This window comes from Bubalus kerabau, chromosome 16 (assembly GCF_029407905.1).
Source record: "Bubalus kerabau isolate K-KA32 ecotype Philippines breed swamp buffalo chromosome 16, PCC_UOA_SB_1v2, whole genome shotgun sequence".
Taxonomy (NCBI): domain Eukaryota; kingdom Metazoa; phylum Chordata; class Mammalia; order Artiodactyla; family Bovidae; genus Bubalus; species Bubalus kerabau.
Genome location: NC_073639.1, coordinates 39,285,458 through 39,308,762, shown reverse-complemented (window position 1 = coordinate 39,308,762; position 23,305 = coordinate 39,285,458). Strand labels below are relative to the sequence as shown.

The 23,305-nt window shown below is 38.0% G+C and overlaps 2 protein-coding genes across 3 annotated transcripts in view; one reads left to right on the top strand and one right to left on the bottom strand.

Moving 5' to 3' along the window:
- Positions 1–13,941, top strand: part of ADAD1 (adenosine deaminase domain containing 1) — a 78,143-nt gene extending 64,202 nt beyond the window's left edge. The window contains exon 13 of the mRNA XM_055549883.1: positions 13,804–13,941. Within this exon, the coding sequence (XP_055405858.1) occupies positions 13,804–13,811 (8 nt within the window). The 3' untranslated portion in view covers positions 13,812–13,941. The remainder of the gene's footprint in view (positions 1–13,803) is intronic.
- Positions 13,418–17,937, bottom strand: IL2 (interleukin 2). Of its 2 annotated transcripts, XM_055549887.1 has the most exons (5): positions 17,781–17,927; positions 17,632–17,688; positions 16,562–16,564; positions 14,759–14,905; positions 13,432–13,542 (listed from the first exon to the last, which is right to left on the bottom strand). In XM_055549887.1, the coding sequence occupies exons 1-5, from the start codon at positions 17,925–17,927 to the stop codon at positions 13,432–13,434; spliced, it is 465 nt and encodes a 154-aa protein (XP_055405862.1). The 2 variants fall into 2 exon arrangements, with proteins under 2 accessions (XP_055405861.1, XP_055405862.1); XM_055549886.1 differs by lacking the exon at positions 16,562–16,564 and having other exon boundaries at positions 13,418–13,542; positions 17,626–17,688; positions 17,781–17,937.
- Between the last annotated feature and the right edge of the window lie 5,368 nt (positions 17,938–23,305).

Here is a 23,305-nt window from a genome sequence, read left to right as displayed (position 1 = left end):
ATCTCCCACCACTCACCTTCTGCTATGCAACCCAGTTCCTAACAGGCTGCAGCAGGTGTGGCGGAAGCAGGTGTTGGGGACTCCTGCTAGAAGTGTGCCAAACCCAAAGCCTATACCTAAGGCCAAAAGTCCAGGACTAGCAAGTAGGCATCTTTCACAGGAAGTCTGGGGCTATATTTCAGTCTTCTTTCTGTGTAGTGCCTCGGGAGTGGGCTGCCATGAATTGTCTCTCCAATGTTACAGTCCTGTGGTACCCAAGAATGCAAGCCTGCCTCCAATCTCACCCCACTCCCACATTCAGACAATCAAGGGTGGCAGCTGCAAAAACCAGAGCATTAGAGAAGGTTATGAGCTCCCTTTTCTAAGATATGAGTGAGTTGAATTGAGGCAGAGGGAGAGCATGAAGATTGCATCCATTGGCGTTCCCTGAGAACACCTCTGTAGATCCCTATAAGTGTGTCAAACCAGAAGCCTTCTCCTGAGACCAGAGTTCATGGACAAGGGAATGGGCCTCTTTGTCAGAAAGACTGAGTATTTATTTCAGTCTGAAACATGTCCAGTGCCCTGTGTGATAGATGCCTAGTCTCTAGAGATAGGTGGTCAAAGGGTATCCCCTGTGTGGGAGCCATGAAAATTGGGTCACCAGATATAAAAATCCCAGGGCAGCAGGTGTGTATGGAATCTCCCCTCCAGGAGATACTGGCATTCTGAAGCACAGCAGAGGGAGGGTGAGTGGTGTCCTCTGGCTTTAGCAAATCAGAATGGAAGCAGGAAAATGGTTCCCACCAGCCTCTGTTCCTGGAAAAGTATCTTAACAGGGCCCTCCCCCTCAGACCAGTGCTTTAAAATTAGGACATGAATCTCATTTATGTAGAGTCTAGGCACTTTGCAAAGGACTGCTTCTGCACTGGGCCTTGGAGTAGGTGAATCTGTACAGAAGCCCACATTTTGCCACAACTCGAGTCTCATGGGTACAAGCACCATTGTTTTCAAATGTTTGAAGGTCTGTTTCAGGTATTCGAAGAACTCAAAACCCTGGTGCTGGTCTTAAAAGTTGCAGCATCCAGTATGGGGTATGAACCCTCTGCTGCTCAGTGAGAAGCTTCAGGTTTTTTAGTTCCCTCCTGGTTGTTGATCACCTCACAATAGATGGAAGCTGTGGTAAAATTATGTCTTCATTTTTCCTACCCACTTTGATGTGACATCCCTCTCATTTACCTAATGTGAAGGGCAAAATCGTTTTGCTGATTTTTAGTTTTGTTTCCAGAGGAAATTTTTCTGTTATAGCTGTAGATTAGGACTGTCCATGGGAGAAGGTAAGTTCAGGAATTTCCTGCATTGCCATCTTGAAGATGCATTTCTCCATCTTTTTTCAAATTCTTCCTGTCAGTGCACAAATTGTGGGAATCAGTTTCTCCACATTCTGTCAATACTTATTATTTTCCCTTTTTTCGGACATAATACTTACGGATTTTAAAAATATGTATGTATCCAGTTAGTCTAGTAGCATTTATTGAAGACTATTCTTTCCCCACTGAGTTAAGTTGTACATTTGATATAACCTTATATGCTGCTGCCAAGTGGCTTCAGTCATGTCCGACTCTGTGAGACCCCATGGACTGCAGCCTACCAGGCTTCTCTGTCCATGGGATTCTCCAGGCAAGAACACTGGAGTGGGTTGCCATTTTCTTCTCCAATGCATGAAAGTGGAAAGTGAAAGTGAAGTCACTCAGTCATGTCTGACTCTTAGCGACCCCATGGACTGCAGCCTACCAGGCTCCTCCATCCATGGGATTTTCCAGGCAACAGTACTGGAGTGGGGTGCCACTGCCTTCTCCCATAACCTTATATATGTTGGTATTATTCTTTTCTGCTGCTCTGTCCAACTATGCTTAATTATTATGAGCTTTTTAATGTCTTGTTATTTGGTAATACAAGCCCTCCAGCTTTGGTTTTCTTCAAGAATGTCTTGGCTATTTTACACTCTTTGTATTTCCATATAAATTTAAGCTTTACATTTTTGGTTTCATACCATCCCCTCCACCACAAACATATTGCATTAACTCTGAAGATAAAATTAGGAAGAATTAATAGTCTTAAATTCATGAACACGGTAGATCCTTTCATTTATCTAAGTCTTAATTTCTCATATTTCTTTTCAAGATATATATATATTATAACATTTATTCTCAGTCATTTGATATTGTTTGGTGCTATTGCAAATGGCACTGTTTTAAAATATTCTCTGATTCTGGCATATAACACTACAGTTGACATTTTTGTATACTAAGCTCGTTACTAGTAATCTTACTATGTTCGCCCATTAATTCTAATATATGTAGTTTCAGATCCTTTTGGACATTCTATTTTTACAATCACATCTATGAAAAATGCTAATTTTACTTCTTCTTCTCTTTTACTTCTCTTCCTTGTCTTACTACATGTATTAGAACCTCCACCATACCATTTGGAGAAGGCAGTGGCAATCCACTCCAGTACTCTTGCCTGGAAAATCCCATGGACGGAGGAGCCTAGTAGGCTGCAGTCCATGGGGTCGCACAGAGTCAGACACAACTGAAGTGACTTAGCAGCAGCAGCAGCCACTATACCATTGAATAGAAATAGTAATGGGCACCCTTGTCTTAGTCCTAAACTTAGGAGGAAAGTGGTCCATTTTTCATCATTAACATATTGTCTCTAGTTTTGTGATAAAGGTATTCAGTTAAGGAAATTATCTTCTTAGTTTTCTGAGCACTGTTATTTTTATTTTGATTTCCTTAACTGATTTTTATGCATCAATTGCATTGATTCATGTAATCTATATGAATTTCTCTTTTTTTCTGTATGTGATGAATTATATATTTTTTTAAAAAATATCAAATCAACTTTATATTCCTGGCATAAATCCAATGTAGTCACATATATTACCTTTTATATATAATATTTATTTTTGTTAATGTTTTGTTAAAGGTTTTTGCATTTGTGTTTAGCAGAGTTATTGGCTTCTGTTTGCTGTTTCTTAAAATATTCCAGTAGTCATGTATGGATGTGAGAGTTGGACTACAAAGAAAGCTGAGCACCAAAGAATTGATGCTTTTGAGCTGTGGTGTTGGAGAAGACTCTTGAGAGTCCCTTGGACTGCAAGGAGATCCAACCAGTCCATCCTAAAGGAAGTCAGTCCTGAGTATTCATTGGAAGGACTGATGCTGAAGCTTAAACCAATACTTTGGCCACCTGATGTGAAGAACTGACTCATTTGAAAAGACCCTGATGCTGGGAAAGGTTGAAGGTGGGAGGAGAAGGAGATGACAGAGGATGAGATGGTTGGATGGCCTCACAGACTCAATGGACATGAATTTGAGTAAACTCCAGGAGTTGGTGATGGACAAGGACGCCTGGTGTGCTGCAGTTGATGGGGTCACAAAGAGTTGGACATGACTGAGAGACTGAAATTGAACTGAACTGAAAATGTTAGCTTGGTGTCAAGATTTGCTGGCTTAATAGAGTGATTTTTGAAGTAATTTTAGAAAAGACCCCAATGCTGGGAAAGATTGAAGGCAGGAAGAGAAGGGGACAACAGAGGATGAGATGGTTGGATGGAATCACCAACTCGATGGACAGGAGTTTGAGCAGACTCTGGGAGATGGTAAAGGACAGGGAGCACTGGTGTGCTGCAGTCCATGGGGTTGCGAAGAGTCAGATAGGACTGACCGACTGAACAACAACAACAACAAAAATAGAGTGATTTTTGAAGCGTCCCTTCTTTTTCTATACTTTCACATTGCTTATATAATATTGTTAGTATTTTTTTTTAATATATAAAAGAATGTAACAGAAAGGCTGTTTAGGCCTGGAGTTTCTTTATGAGAATGTTTTAAATTACAGACTCAATTTCCATTGTTTTGTACCATCTTTACAGGAATGTTTAAATTATAGATTCAATTTCCATTGCTTTGGACCATTACTTCTTCAAAATATGTTTCCGTCCTCTTTTTCTGGTACTTCTATTTACATATATGTTAAATCACTTGATATTATCCAGTGAATCATTGAGTTTACTTTTTTCTTTGTTCTTTGTTCTGATAGTTTATCTAGGATAATGTGTTTAAGTTCATTGAACTTCTTCAGTGTCTAATTTCTTGTTAAGTCTACCTGGTGAATTTTTAAATTTCATGTTTTTTTTCAGTTCTAACATTTCTGTTTTAGGACTTTGGTTCATTTTTGAAGGTTTTTTTTAAATAGTTTTCATTTTTATAGTTTCCGCTTCTGTTGGATTCCCTATTTGTCCCCTCATTGTGTTCAACTTGAGTTTTAAATCTTGAACATATTTATAATAGCTAATTCCATCACCTCTGTCATTTTTTTTTTTTTCTGCTTCTATTGAGCTATTTTTCTCTTGGTTATAGGTCACGTTTTCCTTCAGTATTGCTTTATGCTGGATATTATTGAAGCTGCATTGTTGACTTTCTGTGTTTTGTTGGCTTATTTTAGACAATGTTTAATTTTGTTTTGGAATGGAATTAATTTATTTGTGAATAACCTTTCAAGGCTTGCTTTTAAGCCTTCTAGAAATTAGTCCAACTTCTAAGGTACTTTCTAGGGCTTCTACGAAATTCCCAAGTTGTTCAACAAGTTTCTCTAGTCTGGCTTGTTGGAAATGGAGCTTATTCTAATTCTATGGAAGTTTCAGTGCTTGTTTAGGTCAGTTTTTCAGTATACATTCTTTGCTTGTTAGCTTCTCTTTGTCTAGTCTTGTGGACTCTCACTACTAAAATAGACACAGCTTAGTATTCAACAAAATAATGAACAAATGAGTGAATGAATTTTCTATACATACTTCTGTAGCACCTTCTCTGTACCACTATCTTATATTTCCAGTATGTTGTGCCACAGATTTCACTTGCTTCAGTAACCTTGAAATTCTCTGATTCTTGAGCTCCATGAGGCTGCTATGATCTGTGTAAGGCTCAACTTTATGTCTGGTTTCTTAGGCATCACATTTTCTGCTGCTTGTTCTTTGATGCTCTACTTTAATAGTTATTTATAAGAGAAAGATTAGTCTGGTACTAATTGCTCTGTCAAGACTGGAAGCAGAAGTCTTCTATACGTTTTGAAACCGTGGAGTTACCTGATGAATCAGATTTAGAATTACTAAATCTTCTTGTGGAATGAAGTCTTGTATCATTATGAAATTCTTCTCTTTATCTCTGATTATAAATCTTGTTTAATGTCCCCTTCTTAAAATTAATAAAGCTAGCTCTATATTTCAGGGGATTTTTAAATTTGTTTTTGAGTAGTGTTTGCATTATATATCCTTATCATCCTTATACATTTAACCTTTTTTTGTCTTTTTATTTGAAGTATTTTTTTTAATAAACTGTATATTTGGGATTGGTTTATTTTAAACCAATCTGTATATTTAGGATTGGTTTGTTTTAAACTGGTAGTCAATAGATGTTTGTTAAAATGATTACTTTTATATCTTTTTAAAAAATGTAATAGGATCAACTTTTTTTACATTATTTTTCATATTCTTTTCCATTATGGTTTATCACAGGATATTGAATATAGGTCCCTGTGCTACACAGTAGGACTTTGTTATCCATTCTATATATATAATAGTTTGCATCTCTAACTCCAAACTTCCAATACATTTGTTAGGATTGGTTTTTATTTTAAATTGTAATCTTTTTTTTTTTTAATCGGAGATTTTAGTTTATTTATATTTAATAAGATTATTGATAGAATTTTATTTAAATCTTTTTTCTTGCTATTTGTTTTCTATTTGTCTCATTTATTCTTTGTTCCTATAGTTTCCCTTAATTCCTTTTTTCTTATCTTTTTAAGGTATATTTTTAATATTATACTTTCTCCTTTATTACTTTTTAGTATACTGTTCTTCTAGAGGTTACCATATATTTTAGTATACAAACTTGACTTACTACAGTCTACCTAAACTTCATTCTTTTAGCACCTCCCAAATAATACAAGTTTTTAATATAACATTTTAATGCCATTATTTTATCTTTTGCCCTTAGTTATTTTGTTGTCAAATATTTCACTTGTGCATGTGTTAAAATGCCACTCCAGTGTTCTTGCCTGGAGAATCCCAGGGACGGGGGAGCCTGGTGGGCTGCCGTCTAGGTGGTCGCACAGAGTCGGACACGACCTTTGTCGGCAAAGCTTTTTAATATGCTAAGTTTGTCATAACTTTTCTTCCAAGGAGCAGGTGTCTTAAATTCATGGCTGCAGTCACCATCTGCAGTGATTTTGGATCCCAAGAATATAAAGTCTATGACTCTTTTCCCCATCTATTTGCCATTAAGTGATGGGACCAGATGCCATGATCTTAGTTTTCTGAGTGTTGAGTATTAAGCCAGATTTTTCACACTCCTCTTTTAATTTCATCAAAAGGCTCTTTAGTATCTCTTTGCTTTTTGTCATAAGGGTGGTATCATCTGCATATCAGGTTATTGATATTTTTCCCAGCAATCTTGATTGCAGCTTGTGCTTCATATGACAGTCCAGCATTTCCCATGATGTACTCTGCATATAAGTTAAATAAGCAGGGTGACAGTATACAGCCTTGATGTACTCCTTTGCCAGTTTGGAATTAGTCCATTGTTTCATATCCAGTTCTAACAGTTGCTTCTTGACCTGCATACAGATTTCTCAGGAGGCAGGTAAGGTGGTCTGGTATTCCCATCTCTTTAAGAATTTTCCACAGTTTGTTGTGATCCACACAAGTCAGGACTTTGGCATAGTCAGTAAAGCAAAAGTAGATATTTTTCTGAAATTCTATTGCTTTTTACATGATACAACAAATGTTGGCAATTTGATATCTGGTTCCTCTGCCTCTTCTAAATCCAGCTTGAACATATGGAAGTTTTCAGTTCACAAACTGTTGAAGCCTAGCTTGGAGAATTTTGAGCATTACTTTGCTAACCTGTGAGATGAGTACAATTGTGCAGTAGTTTGAACATTCTTTAGCATTCATTGCCTTTCTTTGGGATTGAAATGACAACTGACCTTTTCCAGTCCTGTGGCCACTGCTGACTTTTCCAAATTTGTTTGCATATTCAGTGCAGGACTTTCAGAGCATCATCTTTTAGGATTTGAAATAGCTCAGCTGGATTTCCTTCACCTCCACTAACTTTGTTCGTAGTGATGCTTCCCAGGGTCCACTTGACTTCATACTCCAGAATGTCTGGCTTCAGGTGAGTGATCTCACTATCATGATTATCTGGATCATTAAGATAATTTTTGTATAATTCTTCTGTGTATTCTTGCCACCTCTTCTTAGTATCTTCTGCTTCTGCAGGTCCATACTGTTTCTGTCCTTTATTGTGCCCATCTTTGCATGAAATACTCCCTTGGTATCTCTGATTTTCTTGAAGAGATCTCTAGTCTTTCCCATTCTATTGTTTTCCTCTATTTCTTTCCTTTGATCACTGAGGAAGGCTTTCTTATCTCTCCTTATTATTCTTTGGAACTCTGTTTTCTGATGGGTATATCTTTCCTTTCTCCTTTGCCTTTTGCGTTTTTTCTTTTTTGAGTTATTTGTAAGACCTCCTTGGACAATCATTTTTCCTTTTTCCATTTCTTTTTCTTGGGGATAGTTTTGAGCACCACCTCTTCTACAGTGTCCCGAACCTCCATCCATAGTTCTTCAGGCACTCTGTCTATCAGATCTAATCCCTTGAATCTATTTGTCACTTCCACTGTTTAATCATAAGGGATGATATAGGTCATACCTGAATGTTTTAGTGGTTTTCCCTACTTTCTTCAATTTAAGCCTGAATTTTGCAATAAGGAGTCAAGATCTGAGCCACAGTTAGCTCCCAATCTTGTTTTGCTGACTTTGTAGAGCTTCTCCATTTTTGGCTGCAAAGAATATAATCAGTCTGATTTCGGTATTGACCATCTGGTGATATCCATGTGTATAGTCATTTCTTGTGTTGTTGGAAGAGAGTGTTTGCTATGACCAGTGTGTTCTCTTGGTACAACTCTGTTAGCCTTCGCCTTGCTTCATTTTGTACTCCAAGGCCAAACTTGCCTGTTACTTCAGTTATCCCTTGACTTCCTACTTATGCATTCCAGTCGCCTATGATGAAAATGACATCTTTTTTTGGTGTTAGTTCTAGAAGGCCTTGTTCACTTCAGTTGCTCAGTCATGTCCGACCCTTTGTGACCCGTGGACTGCAGCACACCAGGCTTCCCTGTCCATCACCAACTCCCAGAGCCTACTCAAACTCATGTCCATCAAGTCCAGGATGCCGTCCAACTATCTCATCCTCTGTCGTCTCCTTCTCCTCCTGCTATCAATCGTTCCCAGCATCAAGGTCTTTTCCAATGAGTCAGTTCTTCGCATCAGGTGGCCAAAGTATTGGAGTTTCAGCTTCAGCATCAGTCCTTCCAATGAATATTCAGGACTGATTTCCTTTAGGATGGACTGGTTGGATCTCCTTGCAGTCCAAGGGACTCTCAAGAGTCTTCTCCAACAGCACAGTTCAAAAGCATCAATTCTTCGGTGCTCATCTTTCTTTATAGTCCAACTCTCACAGCCGTACATGACTACTGGAAAAGCCACAGCTTTGACTAGATGGACCGTTGTCGGCAAAGTAATGTCTCTGCATTTTAATATGTCTAGGTTGGTCATGGCTTTTCTTCCAAGAAGGTCTTGTAGGTCATCATAAAAGCATTCAACTTCAGCTTGTTTGGCATCAGTGGTTGGGGCATAGACTTGGATTACTGTGATATTGAATGGTTTGCCTTGCAAACAAACAGAAATCATTCTGTCATATTTGAGATTGCACCCAAACACTGCATTTCAGACTCTTGCATTGACTATGAGAGCTACTCCATTTCTTCTAAGGGATTCTTGCCCACAGTAGTATATATAATGATCATCTGAATTAAATTTGCCCATTCCAGTCCATTTTAGTTCACTGATTCCTAAAATGTTGATGTTCACTCTTGCCATCTGCTGTTTGGCCACTTCCAATTTACTGTGATTTATGGACCTAACAGTCCAGATTCCAATGCACTATTGTTCTTTACAGCATCAGACTTTACCTCCATCACCAGTCACTTCCACAGCTACGTGTCGTTTTTGCTTTGGCTCTGTCTCTTCATTCTTTCTGGAGCTATTTCTTCATTCTTCTCCAGTAGTATATTGAGCACCTACCGACCTGGGGAGTTCATCTTTCAGTGTCATATCTTTTTGCCTTGCCATACTGTTCATAGGGTTCTCAAGGCAAGAATACTGAAGTTATTTGCCATTCCCTTCTCCAGTGGACCACATTTTTGTCAGAACTCTCCACCATGACCCGTCCATCTTGGGTGGCCCTACACAGCATGGCTCATAGTTTCATTAAGTTAGACAAGGCTGTGATCCATGTGATCAGTTTCGTTAGTTTTCTCTGATTGTGGTTTTCATTCTGTCTGCCCTCTGATGCATAAGGGTAAGAGGCTTGTGGAAGCTCCCTGATGGGAGGAATCTGGGTCTTGTGCTAATGGACAGGACCATGCTCAGTAAATTTTTAATCCAATTTTTTGTTGATGGGGTGAAGCCAAACTACGGGATCACCTTCAAAAAGATTTATGCTAGCACTGTTGTATTCAGTGCCTCTGACCCCGTGGCAGGCCACTACTGATCCACACCTCTGCTCACAGGCAAGTCTGGCTCAGTCTCTTGTGAGGTCACCACTCCTTTCTCCTGGGCCCTGGTGTGCACAAGGTTTCATTTTCGCCCTCCAAAATCTGTTTCCCCAGTTGCGTGGAAGTTCTGTAATCAAATTCCACTGGCCTCCAAAGTCAAATTCCCTGGGGTTTTTCAGTCCCTTTGCTGGATCCCCAGGTTGGGAAATCTATTGTGGCTCCTAGAACTTTCTTAACAGTGCGAGAACTTCTTTGGTATAATTGTTCTCCAGTCTGTAGGTCATCTGCTCAGTGGCTCTATGGTGGGGTTAATGGCAACCTCCTCCAAGGGGACTTAGGCCACATGGCATTCCTTCCAGGTCTGCTGCAGCCAGAGAGCCCCTGTCCCTGCAGCAGGCCACTGGTGGCTGACCCATGCCACCACAGGAGACACTCAAACACTCAAAGGCAGGTCTGGCTCAGCCTTTGTGGGATGAATGAGTCCTGGTGTGCACAAGGTTTTGTTTGAGCCCTCCGAGCATCTCTGGCGGGTATGGGGTTTTCATTCTAAACATGATTTTTCACCTCTTACAATCCTGTTGGGGCTTCTCCTTTGCCCTTGGACATGGGGTACCTTTTTTTGGTGGGGTCCAACATTTTCCTGTTGATGGTTGTTCAGGAGCGAGTTGCAATTTTGGAGTTCTCACGGGAGAAGGTGAGTGCATGTCCTTCTCCACTGTCAGTGTCCTAGAATTCTTTACCTAGTGGTAAACTCCAAATTCTCTATTCTGTGAAATCCAAGTCTTTGGTATTCTTGCATTTTGGGGATCGGTACAATTTTCCACTGACCAGTACAATTGGGAAGTGGAAGTTAAGTGCTGCCCCACTGAGCTTCCAGGGTTCCAAATAGTGTTACCTATTATGTAGCAGCTGCCTTTGTTGTATAGTGGGAAATTGATTTCCTCTTGTCATCAAATCAGTTACTCTGCTAGTCCAATATGTACCTGTTGGTTCAACTGCGTGAAAAGCCCCTAAATGTCCAAAAGGTAGTCTCAGCTCCCATTTAATCAGTTTTCTGATAAAATTTAATATTCCTGCCCTTTTAAGCAGTAGGACCATAAAATCAACTAAGCTAAGATTTCATTAATGGGAGGTAAATAAAATTTTTTTCACATGAGTCATTTAGTATAATAATGAGATGGACTGCTTTTACTTGTACTTTTTTATTCCTAGACCTATGTTCTCTGGCTCTGGGGGAGACTGTAAAATATATTGGCTGCTAATTTAACACTAATAGAGCATTCTTCATTTGATCCTCACAATATTGTTTCCAAGTAGATGTCCTAACTGAATCTTCAACAAGGCATTTCTCTGTCTAACCAAGCCAGCTGCTTCTGAATAATAGAGCCTGTAGAGAGAGCAGTGAAATCCATGGGCTTGATCCTATTGCCACACTTCTTTTGCCATACTATATGATTTGGTTGGAGGCAGTGTTGTGATGGATAAGACATTTTGTAAATCTAACGGTGGTGCTGTAGAACACTTGAGGCAAAAAAGAAAGAAAATCTGTGTTTGAAACATCAATCTGTCCTTTTGAGGACAAAATACTGTTCATGCTATGGTAGGAGAGGTCCAGTATAATCAATCTCAACTGATTCTTTTAGGGAATGGTGCTATACTGAAAACTCAGCATTGACTTTGCTTTGGGGAGCTTGAGTACTCACAGTGGCAGTAGCCAGGTTAGCATTTCTAAGTGAACAACCATGTTATTGAGCTCTTTTTTTATTTCCATACTTGTTACCATAGAATTTTGTTTGTGGACCTATTGAATAAGCACTGGATTGGCCAAGGAAAAAAACTGGCTGACATCCTCAGAAAGGGTCATCTTGTCCACCTGAATAATGAAAGCCTTCATTAATATCTTCAGATCCTCTGCCCATTCAAAGAGAGCCATTACATACCTCTTCTCCAGAACTTCTTGTCACTAATTTTACATTTTTTCTTCATATACCCAGTCATCTGGCAGTCTCATTCATCACTTTCCACAAGTCAGTCTATTCTAGATCCAAACTTCTGTCCATTTCTCCTTAAACATGAAACGGGCAACCAAGTTTGAATAGGGTTATTCTCCTGGGATCATCCATTCTGGCTGACACCAGCATCCAGTACAGATCTGTTTGTGAACCATGCTCTTTTCTCTCTTGTAGAACTCCCCCAAGAAGCCACAGGAGTGGGCTAAGGGAGAGGGGTTAAACCAGGTACTGTGAGAATCTAAACTGCCTCTTTATGAAGTTGACTTGTCCCTCTTGGATCTCTTTAGGCCTACTCACTTGCATTTTATAGTGAAATGCTGCTGTGCTGCCCAGTGTTAAATATTTCAGTCCATCAGTTAATAACTAGTTCATGATGGGCAGTTCAGGTTGCAGAATCATTTGGTGTCCTGTGGTCAGACATTGGTCTCTACCAGGATTTTGCTTTTAAATGGGGAATTATATGCAGAGTAGAGTGTGGTCTCTCTAAAAACTATAGAACTGTGTGGTCATTATCTTTCAGGGACTTTCTAGAGGCTTTTAACAACACCTCTATCACAAACACTTTGAATACCACTGGGTCTTCTGGGTCATATATCTCATGTGGCTGAGGAACTTGAATTGAGGCCTGGACCTGCAATATAGCCCTTTCTTGCTGGGGGCTTTACTGAAAACTGACAGCCTTATAGAGTTACCCTTCAAAAATGGGTCAGTATAGTGTATATAGCACACTTTCAGATTCCAGAGGCCCACCAAGCTGTGTACTTCTTTGCAGTTGGCCTTTCAAGACACAGAATCTTGTCCTCTACTTTAAAGGAAACTCCTAACGTTCAAGACACTACTGGACCCTTAGAAACTTCATTTTTGTGCCACATCCCTGAACTTGTTGCCCTTCTTCTACCCCACATTTGCCTTATTCGTGTACTACTCCTACTTGTTTCTTGTCAGCAAATCCAGTTAACATAACAGCACCAAAGTCATTGACCAGCATGGTATTCTTTGAAATAGTAAGATGATCAAGTACTCTCCAGACTAATGAGGACAGAGAGCAGTAAAACTGATAGATCCCTGGGATGAGACAGTTAAGATATTCTGTTGCCCATGTAATTTAAATGCAAATGGCAGTAGCTAGAGACTGTCAGTCAACTGTGCTCCCTGGAATAGTGCTATGGAGATGTGCTAGGAGGCTTTGTGATCCCTTTGAGCCCTCCGGAGAAGGACTCAAGCTAGTATTTCACCAGGCTAAGTCCCCATTCTGACTGATGACTCACATTGGAGTTTCAGAATTACAGGATCCTTTAGGGTCATTATCTAATAACTTCCCAGAATATCTCAATAATTCTCATTCTTTACTGAATAGGCTTCCACATGAATATCTCTTCCAAAATTGCTTGGGGAAATTTTTACAGTATATACCTGTGGCCATATTACAGGACTTTCCTTATTCTGTGCTATTCCCAGAATGACAAATAATCTGAGTTTGTTTTTATTCATCAACTTTATTAAATAATTTTAGTCAATGACCTGCATAGACATTATATTTAAAAAGTCAATATAAAAATAAATACTTTAGGATAAATAATTTAACTGAATTTTTTAGAGCCCGTAGGGCTTACAAAAAGAATCTTAAAAGATCCATATTTATCATCTTAAGACTAATAGTTACAAAAGGTAGGAAAACATACATCAAAAAATAAATATAAATTTTAAATATTTAAATAAATAGAAAGCCTGATAGTTTAAAATGAGAGGCACTTAGTTATCAAGTCATTGTTGAGTAGATGCTTTGACAAAAGGTAATCCATTTGTTCAGAAATTCTACAGCCTTTACTGTCGCATCATCATATTCACATGTGAATCCTGTTTCAGATCCCTATAAAAGAAAACATTTTAATTTTTAGTTCAAAGTAGTTTACCTTATATACAATTATTTTCAGTTCAAGTCTTATAGAGTTATGGCCTTTATTTTCAAGTATATTAAACATATTAACATTTACATTTTCTTCAAATGACCAAAATTATGTGCCTAAATTAGTGTATGTTGTAATATCCAGATAGTGACATACAAGCTGTAATTTAACTTGTGCTTTTTATTTAGGATGTCTATTAATTAATGAATTTTGTACTTTGACAGATGGATGAGGAAAGAGAGCCATGAATCTCTCACATCGCCCAAGTTCCTTGTATATTTCATGCTTCCTATGTGTTTAAAATTCTTAAGGTCCTGAAAGTGAGTATTACCTCTAAATAAAAAGTTAATTATCTGGTCCATTGGCCATTTTACTGGTTGCCATTTTTTTAAACAAATCTCTTAGTTCTTCTACCAAATGATAGGAAAACCCCATTTAAAAAGTATTTTGGGTAATCAGAATTAGCTATTCTGGAAGATGATCTGAAAAAATTTAAAAATATAGTAGGTCCTAAAAATATAGTAGGTCCCCTACATCCAAATGAGTTCTGTTCCAAGAGCAGGTTTGTAAGTTGAATTTTGTTTGTAAGTCCTACAGAGTTAGCCTAGGTACCCAACTTAACACAGTCAGCTATATACTGCTGCTTTTATACTTGCTTCTAGACATCCTGGGCTTGAAACAAAGATACCCACTACTACTGTACTCTATACAGTACTACACAATAAAGTACACAAAGCACAATCACTTGTAGAGGATGCAGGAAAGTGACAATGTATGCCAGACACGTGCACTAACTTTTATGATTGGACATGTGAATGCACATTCACATCTTTGAAAGTCCACAACTTAAAAATTCATATGTAGAGGACTTACTGTATATAATGACACCTGTCTCCTTTCTTTGAAATTCAATTCAGTATCTTCTCCCAATCCCAGTTTTGTGTTAATGTGAGGGGTGACAAAGTGCATTGGTAGGGGCTTGTCCCTGAGTGGATGGTAGATAGAAGCCCTCTAGCTTACACTTCCAATATCCACAATTTGTCACCTAACATAAAAATGACTTATATTCATAATGGACTTTAAATGCATGAGTACTTCACAAATACAAAATGTTACACAATGTTAAAATGCCCTTCCATTTATTTTATTTCCAGGAGAACAAATATAGTAATATTTTACCTGTAGTTCCAAAACTATTCTCTTGATATTGTCCATTGAATCCTTGATCTCTCTGGGGTTCAGGTTTTTGCTTGGAGCTAAATTTAGCACTTCCTCTAGAAGTTTGAGTTCTTCTAGTAAACACTTAAGATGCTTCAATTCTGTAGCCTTGAATAGTAGTAAAAGTAATTATCAGATCAATTTTCCCTGACTAAAGGTCAGAATCACAAATTAATATCAAAATTTATTTTATTAATAGAGACAGTATATAGTTTGTACCAATTCTGTTTCTCAGCATTACTATAAAGATGGATCAATATAGTTTACGTTATAAGACTGGAAAAATTAGAGTTTAGCTGCCCATAGTTAGCATTAACTGTTAGTTAACAAATAACAAGTCATTAATTTCAGCTTAATTTGGCTTTGCAAAAAAGGCAACATTTCTGCACCCAAATGCAAATTACCAGTATAGGTTGAATTCTTTTCCAGTCTGCTTAGAAGTTATTAGAGCCAAGAGTAGTCATAATTTGGAAGTATAGGTTCACATTCTATGATTCTAATATTTTAATAATGTAAGAGTTATGAATCATAGAATGTTAGGGACAGAGGGAGCTCTTGGATGCAATCTGTCACAATCGCAACATTTTATAGATTAGTTAATTGTGACTACTTACTAATGGCTTGATATAGCAAGGCCCATAAAACTACATCTTAATTTTTTACTTTTCTATAAAAATTATAGTAAGATGCATTGTTAAACATAACATCTCAATCAAATAAAAGCTTAAAGTATTTGAAGGATTTTTGGATAGGCTCCCTGATTTAGACATGTACACACACAAGTACACACATATACATACTCATATATATAATGATAATATTTCATATTTCTATGGTATATTATAATTTCAAAGTGTTTTGTCCTAAATAAGTCCATTTAAGTCTCACAGCCACCTTTTGACATACATAATACACTGTGTTATCACCATGTTACAAATAAGGAAACTAAATCTCAGAATTTAAGTGTCTTCCCCAAGGCCACATGACCAGGTGGTGTGTATGTGTGTGTGTACTCAGTTACATCTGACTCTTTGCGATGCTATGGACCATAGCCCACCAGGCTCCCCTGCCCGTGGGATTATCCAGGAGCCAGAACTAGATGTCAGTTCTTTTTCTTTATAGCATTATCATAACAACTTTTGAATTAAATGTTTTTGTACCTCTCTAAATTCTTTTGCAAACATGGAATAGTTGTAAAATGGAGAAATGAATGGAGTTTATCACATTACTTTTAGTTTCAGATAGATTTTGTGTTGTCATTTAGAAACTGTTAAATTTCAAAGAATTCTGCCACCCTGCACATAATCTGTTACCTCACTTTTAGAGAGAGAGGTAGGAATACACCACGTACATCTTATGACATTTTCATCTAATGCCCTTTCAACTTGCTACTAAAAATTAACAAGTTTAAGGCTTAAGTTTTTGACATGAACTTGGAGCTCTTTCCCTCAAAATAGTCTAGTGTCTTTATGCTAGTGGAAGTAAGAGTTATGTGACTCTGATTAGAGTCATAATAGAGGAGCATCTCTATTTCCTTTTCATCTTTTAAAAGGGCAGTTTGAAAAAAAGGGTGAAGAAAGTGAAAGTGTTAGTCGCTCAGTCATGTCTCTTTGCAACCCCATGGACCTTAGCCCCTCAGGCCCCAGTGTCCATGGGATTCTCCAGGCAAGAATAACTGGAGTGGGTTGCCATGCCCTTATCCAAGGGATCTTCCTGACCTAGGGATTGAACCTAGATCTCCTGCATTGCAGGCAGATTCTTTACCTTCTGAGCCATCAGGGAAGTCTCAAAGGGTAGTCTGATATCTAATTTCCTCAAAGTTGAAAGAGGGTGATCAATGGAAATTCACCCATGACCCTTAAAACACACTTTTCTTATGGGCTATTCACCCAAGGACAAGCTCTTTCCAGGATCAGAGTCTTGGCCATTACCTTTGACTGGCATAACAACTAGGAAACTTGACACACCTAGTATATCTCTAGGAGCTTGGATGATGCTTATCTGTCTGAATCCCCAGACAACCAAATAGAACTTTTAGTCTTGGAATATAAGTCATATAGCATCAGAAGTGTCTAGGTTTATTGACATAAAAGATGTGTAAGTCCCAGTTTTTACTCTATACTCTCCAGGAAGAATTTTGTCCTTATTATTACTTCTAATTGTTACTGCTTATATGGCATTTCTCGTATGCCAGGCACTATTTTGAGTACTTTACATTTATTCCTTAATTCTCACAAAAGTGTATGAAGTATATACAATTATCATTTACATAAGAGACTGTGTCAACAAAGAGAATAGGTAACTTGCTCAAGGTTACAAAAGCTTGGACATGGCAGAGCTGAGATTTCAGGTTAAATAATCTGCCCTAGGATCTGTGCTATGGATTAGTGCTATACTGCCTCTTGAAGGAAGATCCTTAAGAATCCTTCCTAAAACAATAAAGGATTTTTTCAGATGGGCCCTCTGAAATCAGTTTTGCTAATTTGAATGGTAAAGTGATATGCTCAAGTATCTCCAGAGTTTTATATTTTTAAATAAAAAAGTAAGTCAACACAATCTTTTTAAATATCATCCCAGCAATAAAGTGAGAATATTATTCCTTTTTTCCCATTTCCTCTACCCCAAAATATACGTAAGTATATATTTTTAAAAAACTGCAAAGCCATTTTTCAGAAGCCCATTATCAAACTTGAGATTCTTTTTAAAAAGATACTGAAGTTACTATTTCTTCTCCTCAGATGAGGTGCTACTAATCCACTTAGTGTGTAAATTTTCACATTACTTTCAGTTTTATTAAAATTAAATTGAACATAGAAAGTTGTACTTACGTTAACCTTGGGCACGTAAAAGTTAAATGTATGCATCCTGGAGAGCTTGAGGTTCTCAGGATTCTGAGAAAGCATAACAGATTGTTATTTAAAAAGCAGATTCCAGTTAGAAAAATTAAATGTAATAATTTGAGTAAGACAGAAAATAAACTTACTTTAACTTTCTCCAAAAGCAACTGTAAATCCAGCAGCAATGACTTCACTTCTTTCATTGTGTTCCCCGTAGAGCTTGAAGTAGGTGCACCGTTTGCAACGAGTGCAAGAGTTAGTGCAATGCAAGACAAGAGTTGTATCTTGTACATTGTGGCAGGAGTTGAGGTTACTGTGAGTAGTGATTAGAGAGGCAGATAGGAAGTTCTAGAACAAGAGAAGCAATTTATACTTTTAATTCTGGAAAAATATGATGGGGGTGTCAAAATGTTTTACATATTACACATACTTTCAAAGATTCTACCTGTGTGGCAAAAAGCATTACCTTTATTTTTCCTCTTCTGATGACTCTTTGGAATTTCTTTAAACCCCCATAAACTGACTGAATGGATGTAGGTGAAATCCCTCTTGGTTACATTAGCCCACACTTAGGTGGCAGTTCTAATTCATACAACTAACGCCTTCTGTATGAAACAGTTTTTCCTCCCTCTTTCTTTAAGGGGGTGGGGATACAAAAATGGCTCATGAAAAATTTCTCTTTGTCATAAAACTGTGCGGAACATGTGGAGCACCATGTTGTGGTGGACAAGAACAAGAGTAAATAGTTGAAAAGAATAAATTTTTAGATTTGTTGATTAAACAGGAAGAATATTGGTTTCCTGTTCCAGGATGGCTTTACCTTTTTATCTCCACAATGACTGAGCTAATGCATACAATGTGATAGATTACTTCTTACACAATCAGCTAGAGAGGTACTAAAATTAGAATACATAAAATACTGAGTTTGGGGCACTGTTTTATGCTGTTTTAATTTTAATGTGTTTCTTGTGTCTGTTTACATCTCTTAATGTCTGTTGTACTTTTTTTTAATAGTGTGGTGTTTAACAAATACTCAGAAAAGGATTTGCATACAAGAGTACTACTACTGCTAGCTGTGTGTGGGGGTAGGGTATTAGTCATTTTTTTTACAAATTTGTTTTTGCTCCTTTATTATTTTTTATGGGCATTAAGGGAATATAATGACAGTTGGAATGTTGCCAGAATCAAGGATGATTTTTTCTTCCTCTCAGTCTCTCAGGGGCCATTTGAGCTATAAAAGTCTTTCTCCCTCTTCATGCCCATTTCATTTCTTTCTATTTGTTGAATGATTACTTGTATTTCTTTAAATATAAGGAAGAAAATTAGCATAACAATAGGAATCCCCAGGCTTGTTTATAGGAAGCTTACTAACTGGAATTTATGGATACCATTTGTATATTTTTTAGGAGAAAGATAATATGGCTAGCTTGAGGTGTACCAGTACTGGCCTAGTTATTGTGGCTGGGAGTGAGAAAGACAGGGTAATAAGCAGTCCAAAAGGCCATGATGAGCCATGGAATGTGTATGCGTGTATGTGTGTGTGTCCTGTGGATTGAGAGCAATTCTCAGAATAGGGGTATTTGGGCTCAGTTACTCCAACATATGGTGACTGCAACAGATGGTGACTGCAGCCATGAAATTAAAAGATGCTTACTCCTGGAAAGATAAGTTATGACCAACCTAGATAGCATATTGAAAAGCAGAGACATTACTTTGCCAACAAAGGTCCGTCTAGTCAAGGCTATGGTTTTCCCTGTGGTCATGTATGGATGTGAGAGTTGGACTGTGAAGAAGGCTGAGCGCCGAAGAATTGATGCTTTTGAACTGTGGTGTTGGAGAAGACTCTTGAGAGGCCCTTGGACTGCAAGGAGATCCAACCAGTCCATTCTGAAGGAGATCAGCCCTGGGTGTTCTTTGGAAGGAATGATGCTAAAGCTGAAACTCCAGTACTTTGGCCACCTCATGCGAAGAGTTGACTCATTGGAAAAGACTGATGCTGGGAGGGATTGGGGGCAGGAGGAGCAGGGGACGACAGAGGATGAGATGGCTGGATGGCATCACTGACTCGATGGACGTGAGTTTGAGTGAACTCTGGGAGTTGGTGATGGACAGGGAGGCCTGACATGCTGTGATTCATGGCGTCACGAAGAGTTGGACACGACTGAGCGACTGAACTGAACTGAACTGACTCCAACATAACTCTTACAATACAGACGCCAGAACTCTAGCAATAAAAGTTACTAAGAGGGGTATTCATTACAATTCTTGGAGCACCTTTATGAAAAAATAAAGTACTACAAAAAAACTTGTGACTAACAAATACTCAGAAATGAGTTTACATTCAAGGGGTCAATGCTAGTTTTATAGTAGACTTTATATATGCCATGTATAGGGCTTCTCTGATGGCTCAGCGGTGAAGAATCCACCTTTAGTGCAGGAGATGCAGGTTCAATCCATGGGTCAGGAAGACTCCCAGGAGCAGGAAATGTCAAGCTACTCCAATATTCTTGCCTGAAAAATTCCATGGACAGAGGAGCCTGGTGGGGTACATTCCATGGGGGTCACAAAGAGTCAGATGTGACTGAACATGAAAGCGTTCAAAGAGTGCCATGTATAAACCAATCCATAAGTTTCTAGTTTTTATGTTTTCACTCCTTAATAAATTTAGATTTAGCCTCTAAAGCACCTGTGACACTGAGTGTAACAATAATAGTTATAAAATAATACCAGATCAGTATTTTTTAGTCATTAGATCAGGTAGGATACTTGGGATTATGTTCATTAGCACTCAGTACAGTGCACTAACTGCCTGAATGATGGTATAGATATATACTTCTAATTTAAACTGGGAAAATTTGAGGAAATACTTTTCCAAGCCATGTCTTACAACTTCCCCATTTTTACTACCTTATTTATTTTTTTCTATTCTGTAGACAGATATTTCTCTAACTCCTATATACTGTCAGGTATATAGAAAGAAAAAAAGTATGCACAGACACATGATTTCGTTTAAGCCTTACCTGTGAAGTGATGGTACCATTTTGTAGATTAGAAAATTGAACGTCAGAGAAGTTAAATAATTTGTTCTAAGTTATTTAGCCCTTACTTCCAGTTTGAGACAGAACAAGGATTTGAAATCAGAATATTCTTACTCCAGACTCCACACTCTTATCATTTATATTCTTTCTCAAAGGAAACATGTGCAGTAGAAAATTCATAGGTAGACAAGTATAATGCCAGGTAAAAGGTGATTACTGCCTTCAGAAAGGTGGATATAAACAATTTTGAAGAAGAAACATGACTTTAAACTGAATTTTGACAACATGGTTAAAATGTAGATATGTAAATTTAAGATTAAGTTGAGGGTAGGTAGGCAGGAAAGGTTATACATTCTGTGAGCATAATTTTTACTTTTTTTTGTTGGTCACACCACAGGGCATGTGGCCTCTTAGTTCCCTGATACTGGAATAAACCAGTGCCTCCCTTACTGGAAGTACAGAGTCTTAACCACTGGACAACCAGGGAAGTCCAGGTTATACATTCTAAGGAACACAGTGGTACTTAAAAAGAACAGAGAAAAATGGTTCAGTACTTTTTAGATATGCATTAGACAATATTCTGAAGAATATGAAACATCTTCCTAAAATGTAAAAACAAGCATTACAGTTCCTAAAGAGGAAAAAAAGTAAAGAAAAAGCCAGATTATAGGCAAATAACTTTTTCTTTTAGAAAAGATTAGAGACAAATGATCATGCTCTTTTCCTTATTTTATTTTATTTTATTTTTTTTTACTAAAAACTGCGTAATGTCTCTCTGTAGCTTTCAAATCAAAACCACAAATTTAGCATTAGTTCTAAGGGAAAGGCTATTTGGTAATCTGTGTGTCAACTCTGTTATACTTGTTTCACTTCTTTAAAGACTTTGAGTGTCTCTTCCAGCATCATCAGCTCAGGCTTTTACCCTTCCAGAGTGGAAGGATTCACACCCACACTTTTTTTCTGTGTGGGGGCTTTTCCAGCAAGGCCTTTGATGTTCTCAGAGTCTTGATATTTGTATTTCTCCGGCTATTTCCATTAGAGAATAGGTCAGTGTATGGCTGAATTGACAGGACCCTGTAGAAAATTGAATTCCTAAGCCCCTGCCTTGTCCTTATTATTGTGTAACAAAGCATCATTATAGAAGCTTGGGGAGAAAGCTACAGCAAACATACACTGTGGCAAACTTTCACTTTTTAACATGTCTGACACATCAGCTGGTTTCTCTGGCTATAGCAGTAATAGAATCAGTAGTAGACTGCTAACTGCCACGTGTCACATTCCCTATTTCCCCTGTGAAAACTAAATTTCACTATCAATAAGCAGCTATTTTAGTTGCTTAACGTTGTTTGTGAGTCTGTCTCAGAGTCAGGAGTAACCCAGGTCCCTAAAGCTGTCTTCCAAAGAGGTTGGTCACTCAGTTGCATAATTGTCCAGCCATGACTTTCAAGAACTCTGTCTCGTGCAAGAATTTCTTCTTTCTGAGCCTTTTTCACAGCTTTGTAAAACTTTAATTTGGTCTGGAGCTTGATGCCTGTATTAATGTATGTCTTGTTGGTTTCTCTAAAGGTCTCTTGACTTTTCAAGATATAGTTCTCTCCCTTTAGACTATATTGTTGGCTAAGCTCCATACCATCTAGAGAGATTTTTTTACTAGGAACTCTGTTTCCTATGAAAATCCAGATTTCCTCAGGCATAGGATGGTGACCATTCTTTGTCTTTACTAGACCTATGGTCCTCCATAATGTGATACCACTTCTGTAAATATGTCTGTGAATCACAATTAAGTCTTATTTGCATGGGGTCTTCCGAGTGGTAAATTTTAATGGTGTTCACAACCTTTTGGATGAATTATTTCTTGGATACTTTTATTTTTGCAAAGTATTTTAAAATTGATTATTTTATTGAGTCGCATTCTGCTGATAAGAAATTTAACATTTGTAGAGGTTGACTTAGGAGAAGGCAATGGCACCCCACTCCAGTACTCTTGCCTGGCAAATCCCAAGGACAGAGGAGCCTGGTGGGCTGCAGTCCATGGGGTTGCTAAGAGTTGGACATGACTGAGCGACTTCACTTTCACTTTTCACTTTCATGCATTGGAGAAGGAAATGGCAACCCACTCCAGTGTTCTTGCCTGGAGAATCCCAGGGATGGGGGAGCCTGGTGGGCTGCCGTCTTTGGGGTCGCACAGAGTCAGATATGACTGAAGTGACTTAGCAGCAGCAGCAGAGGTTGATTTGCCCAAGACCACATTCCTAAATTAGTGGTGAAGTTAGAGCAAAAGTCAAGGCTTCCTTGTCTCTAATTTCATGCATTTCCCATGTTAAGCAGTGATGCCAAATTCTAGGTCCATTATGCTGCATAGAAAAAGCTGAATTGTGCCCATTTTCCATCTCACTTATTCTCTCAGTAATAGCTGATGAATCAAGTGAGGCATCATCCACTATCCACCTTCATTTAAGCAACACCTTGTCTAAGCAGCTTTAGGATTTCTAAGAATTTAGAGCAGCTGAATTCATATAGTAGCTATAAAAGCTGGGTTTTGCTCACATCTTTTAATCTCTTTCTGGGGTCTTTTAAAAGCACTAGAGCATTTGATATTTCCTAACACTTCTCCCATGTTTAAAGTAAGAAAA

What these genes read in the sequence shown, in the direction of transcription:
- IL2 (XM_055549886.1), bottom strand. Translation starts at nt 17,927, where the DNA reads ATGTACAAGATACAACTCTTGTCTTGCATTGCACTAACTCTTGCACTC. An exon ending in TGCTTTTGGAGAAAGTTAAA is followed by an intron (nt 17,689 to 17,780) that starts GTAAGTTTATTT and finishes ATGCTTTCTCAG; the next exon opens with AATCCTGAGAACCTCAAGCT. An exon ending in GAATAGTTTTGGAACTACAG is followed by an intron (nt 13,543 to 14,758) that starts GTAAAATATTAC and finishes TTTCTTTTATAG; the next exon opens with GGATCTGAAACAGGATTCAC.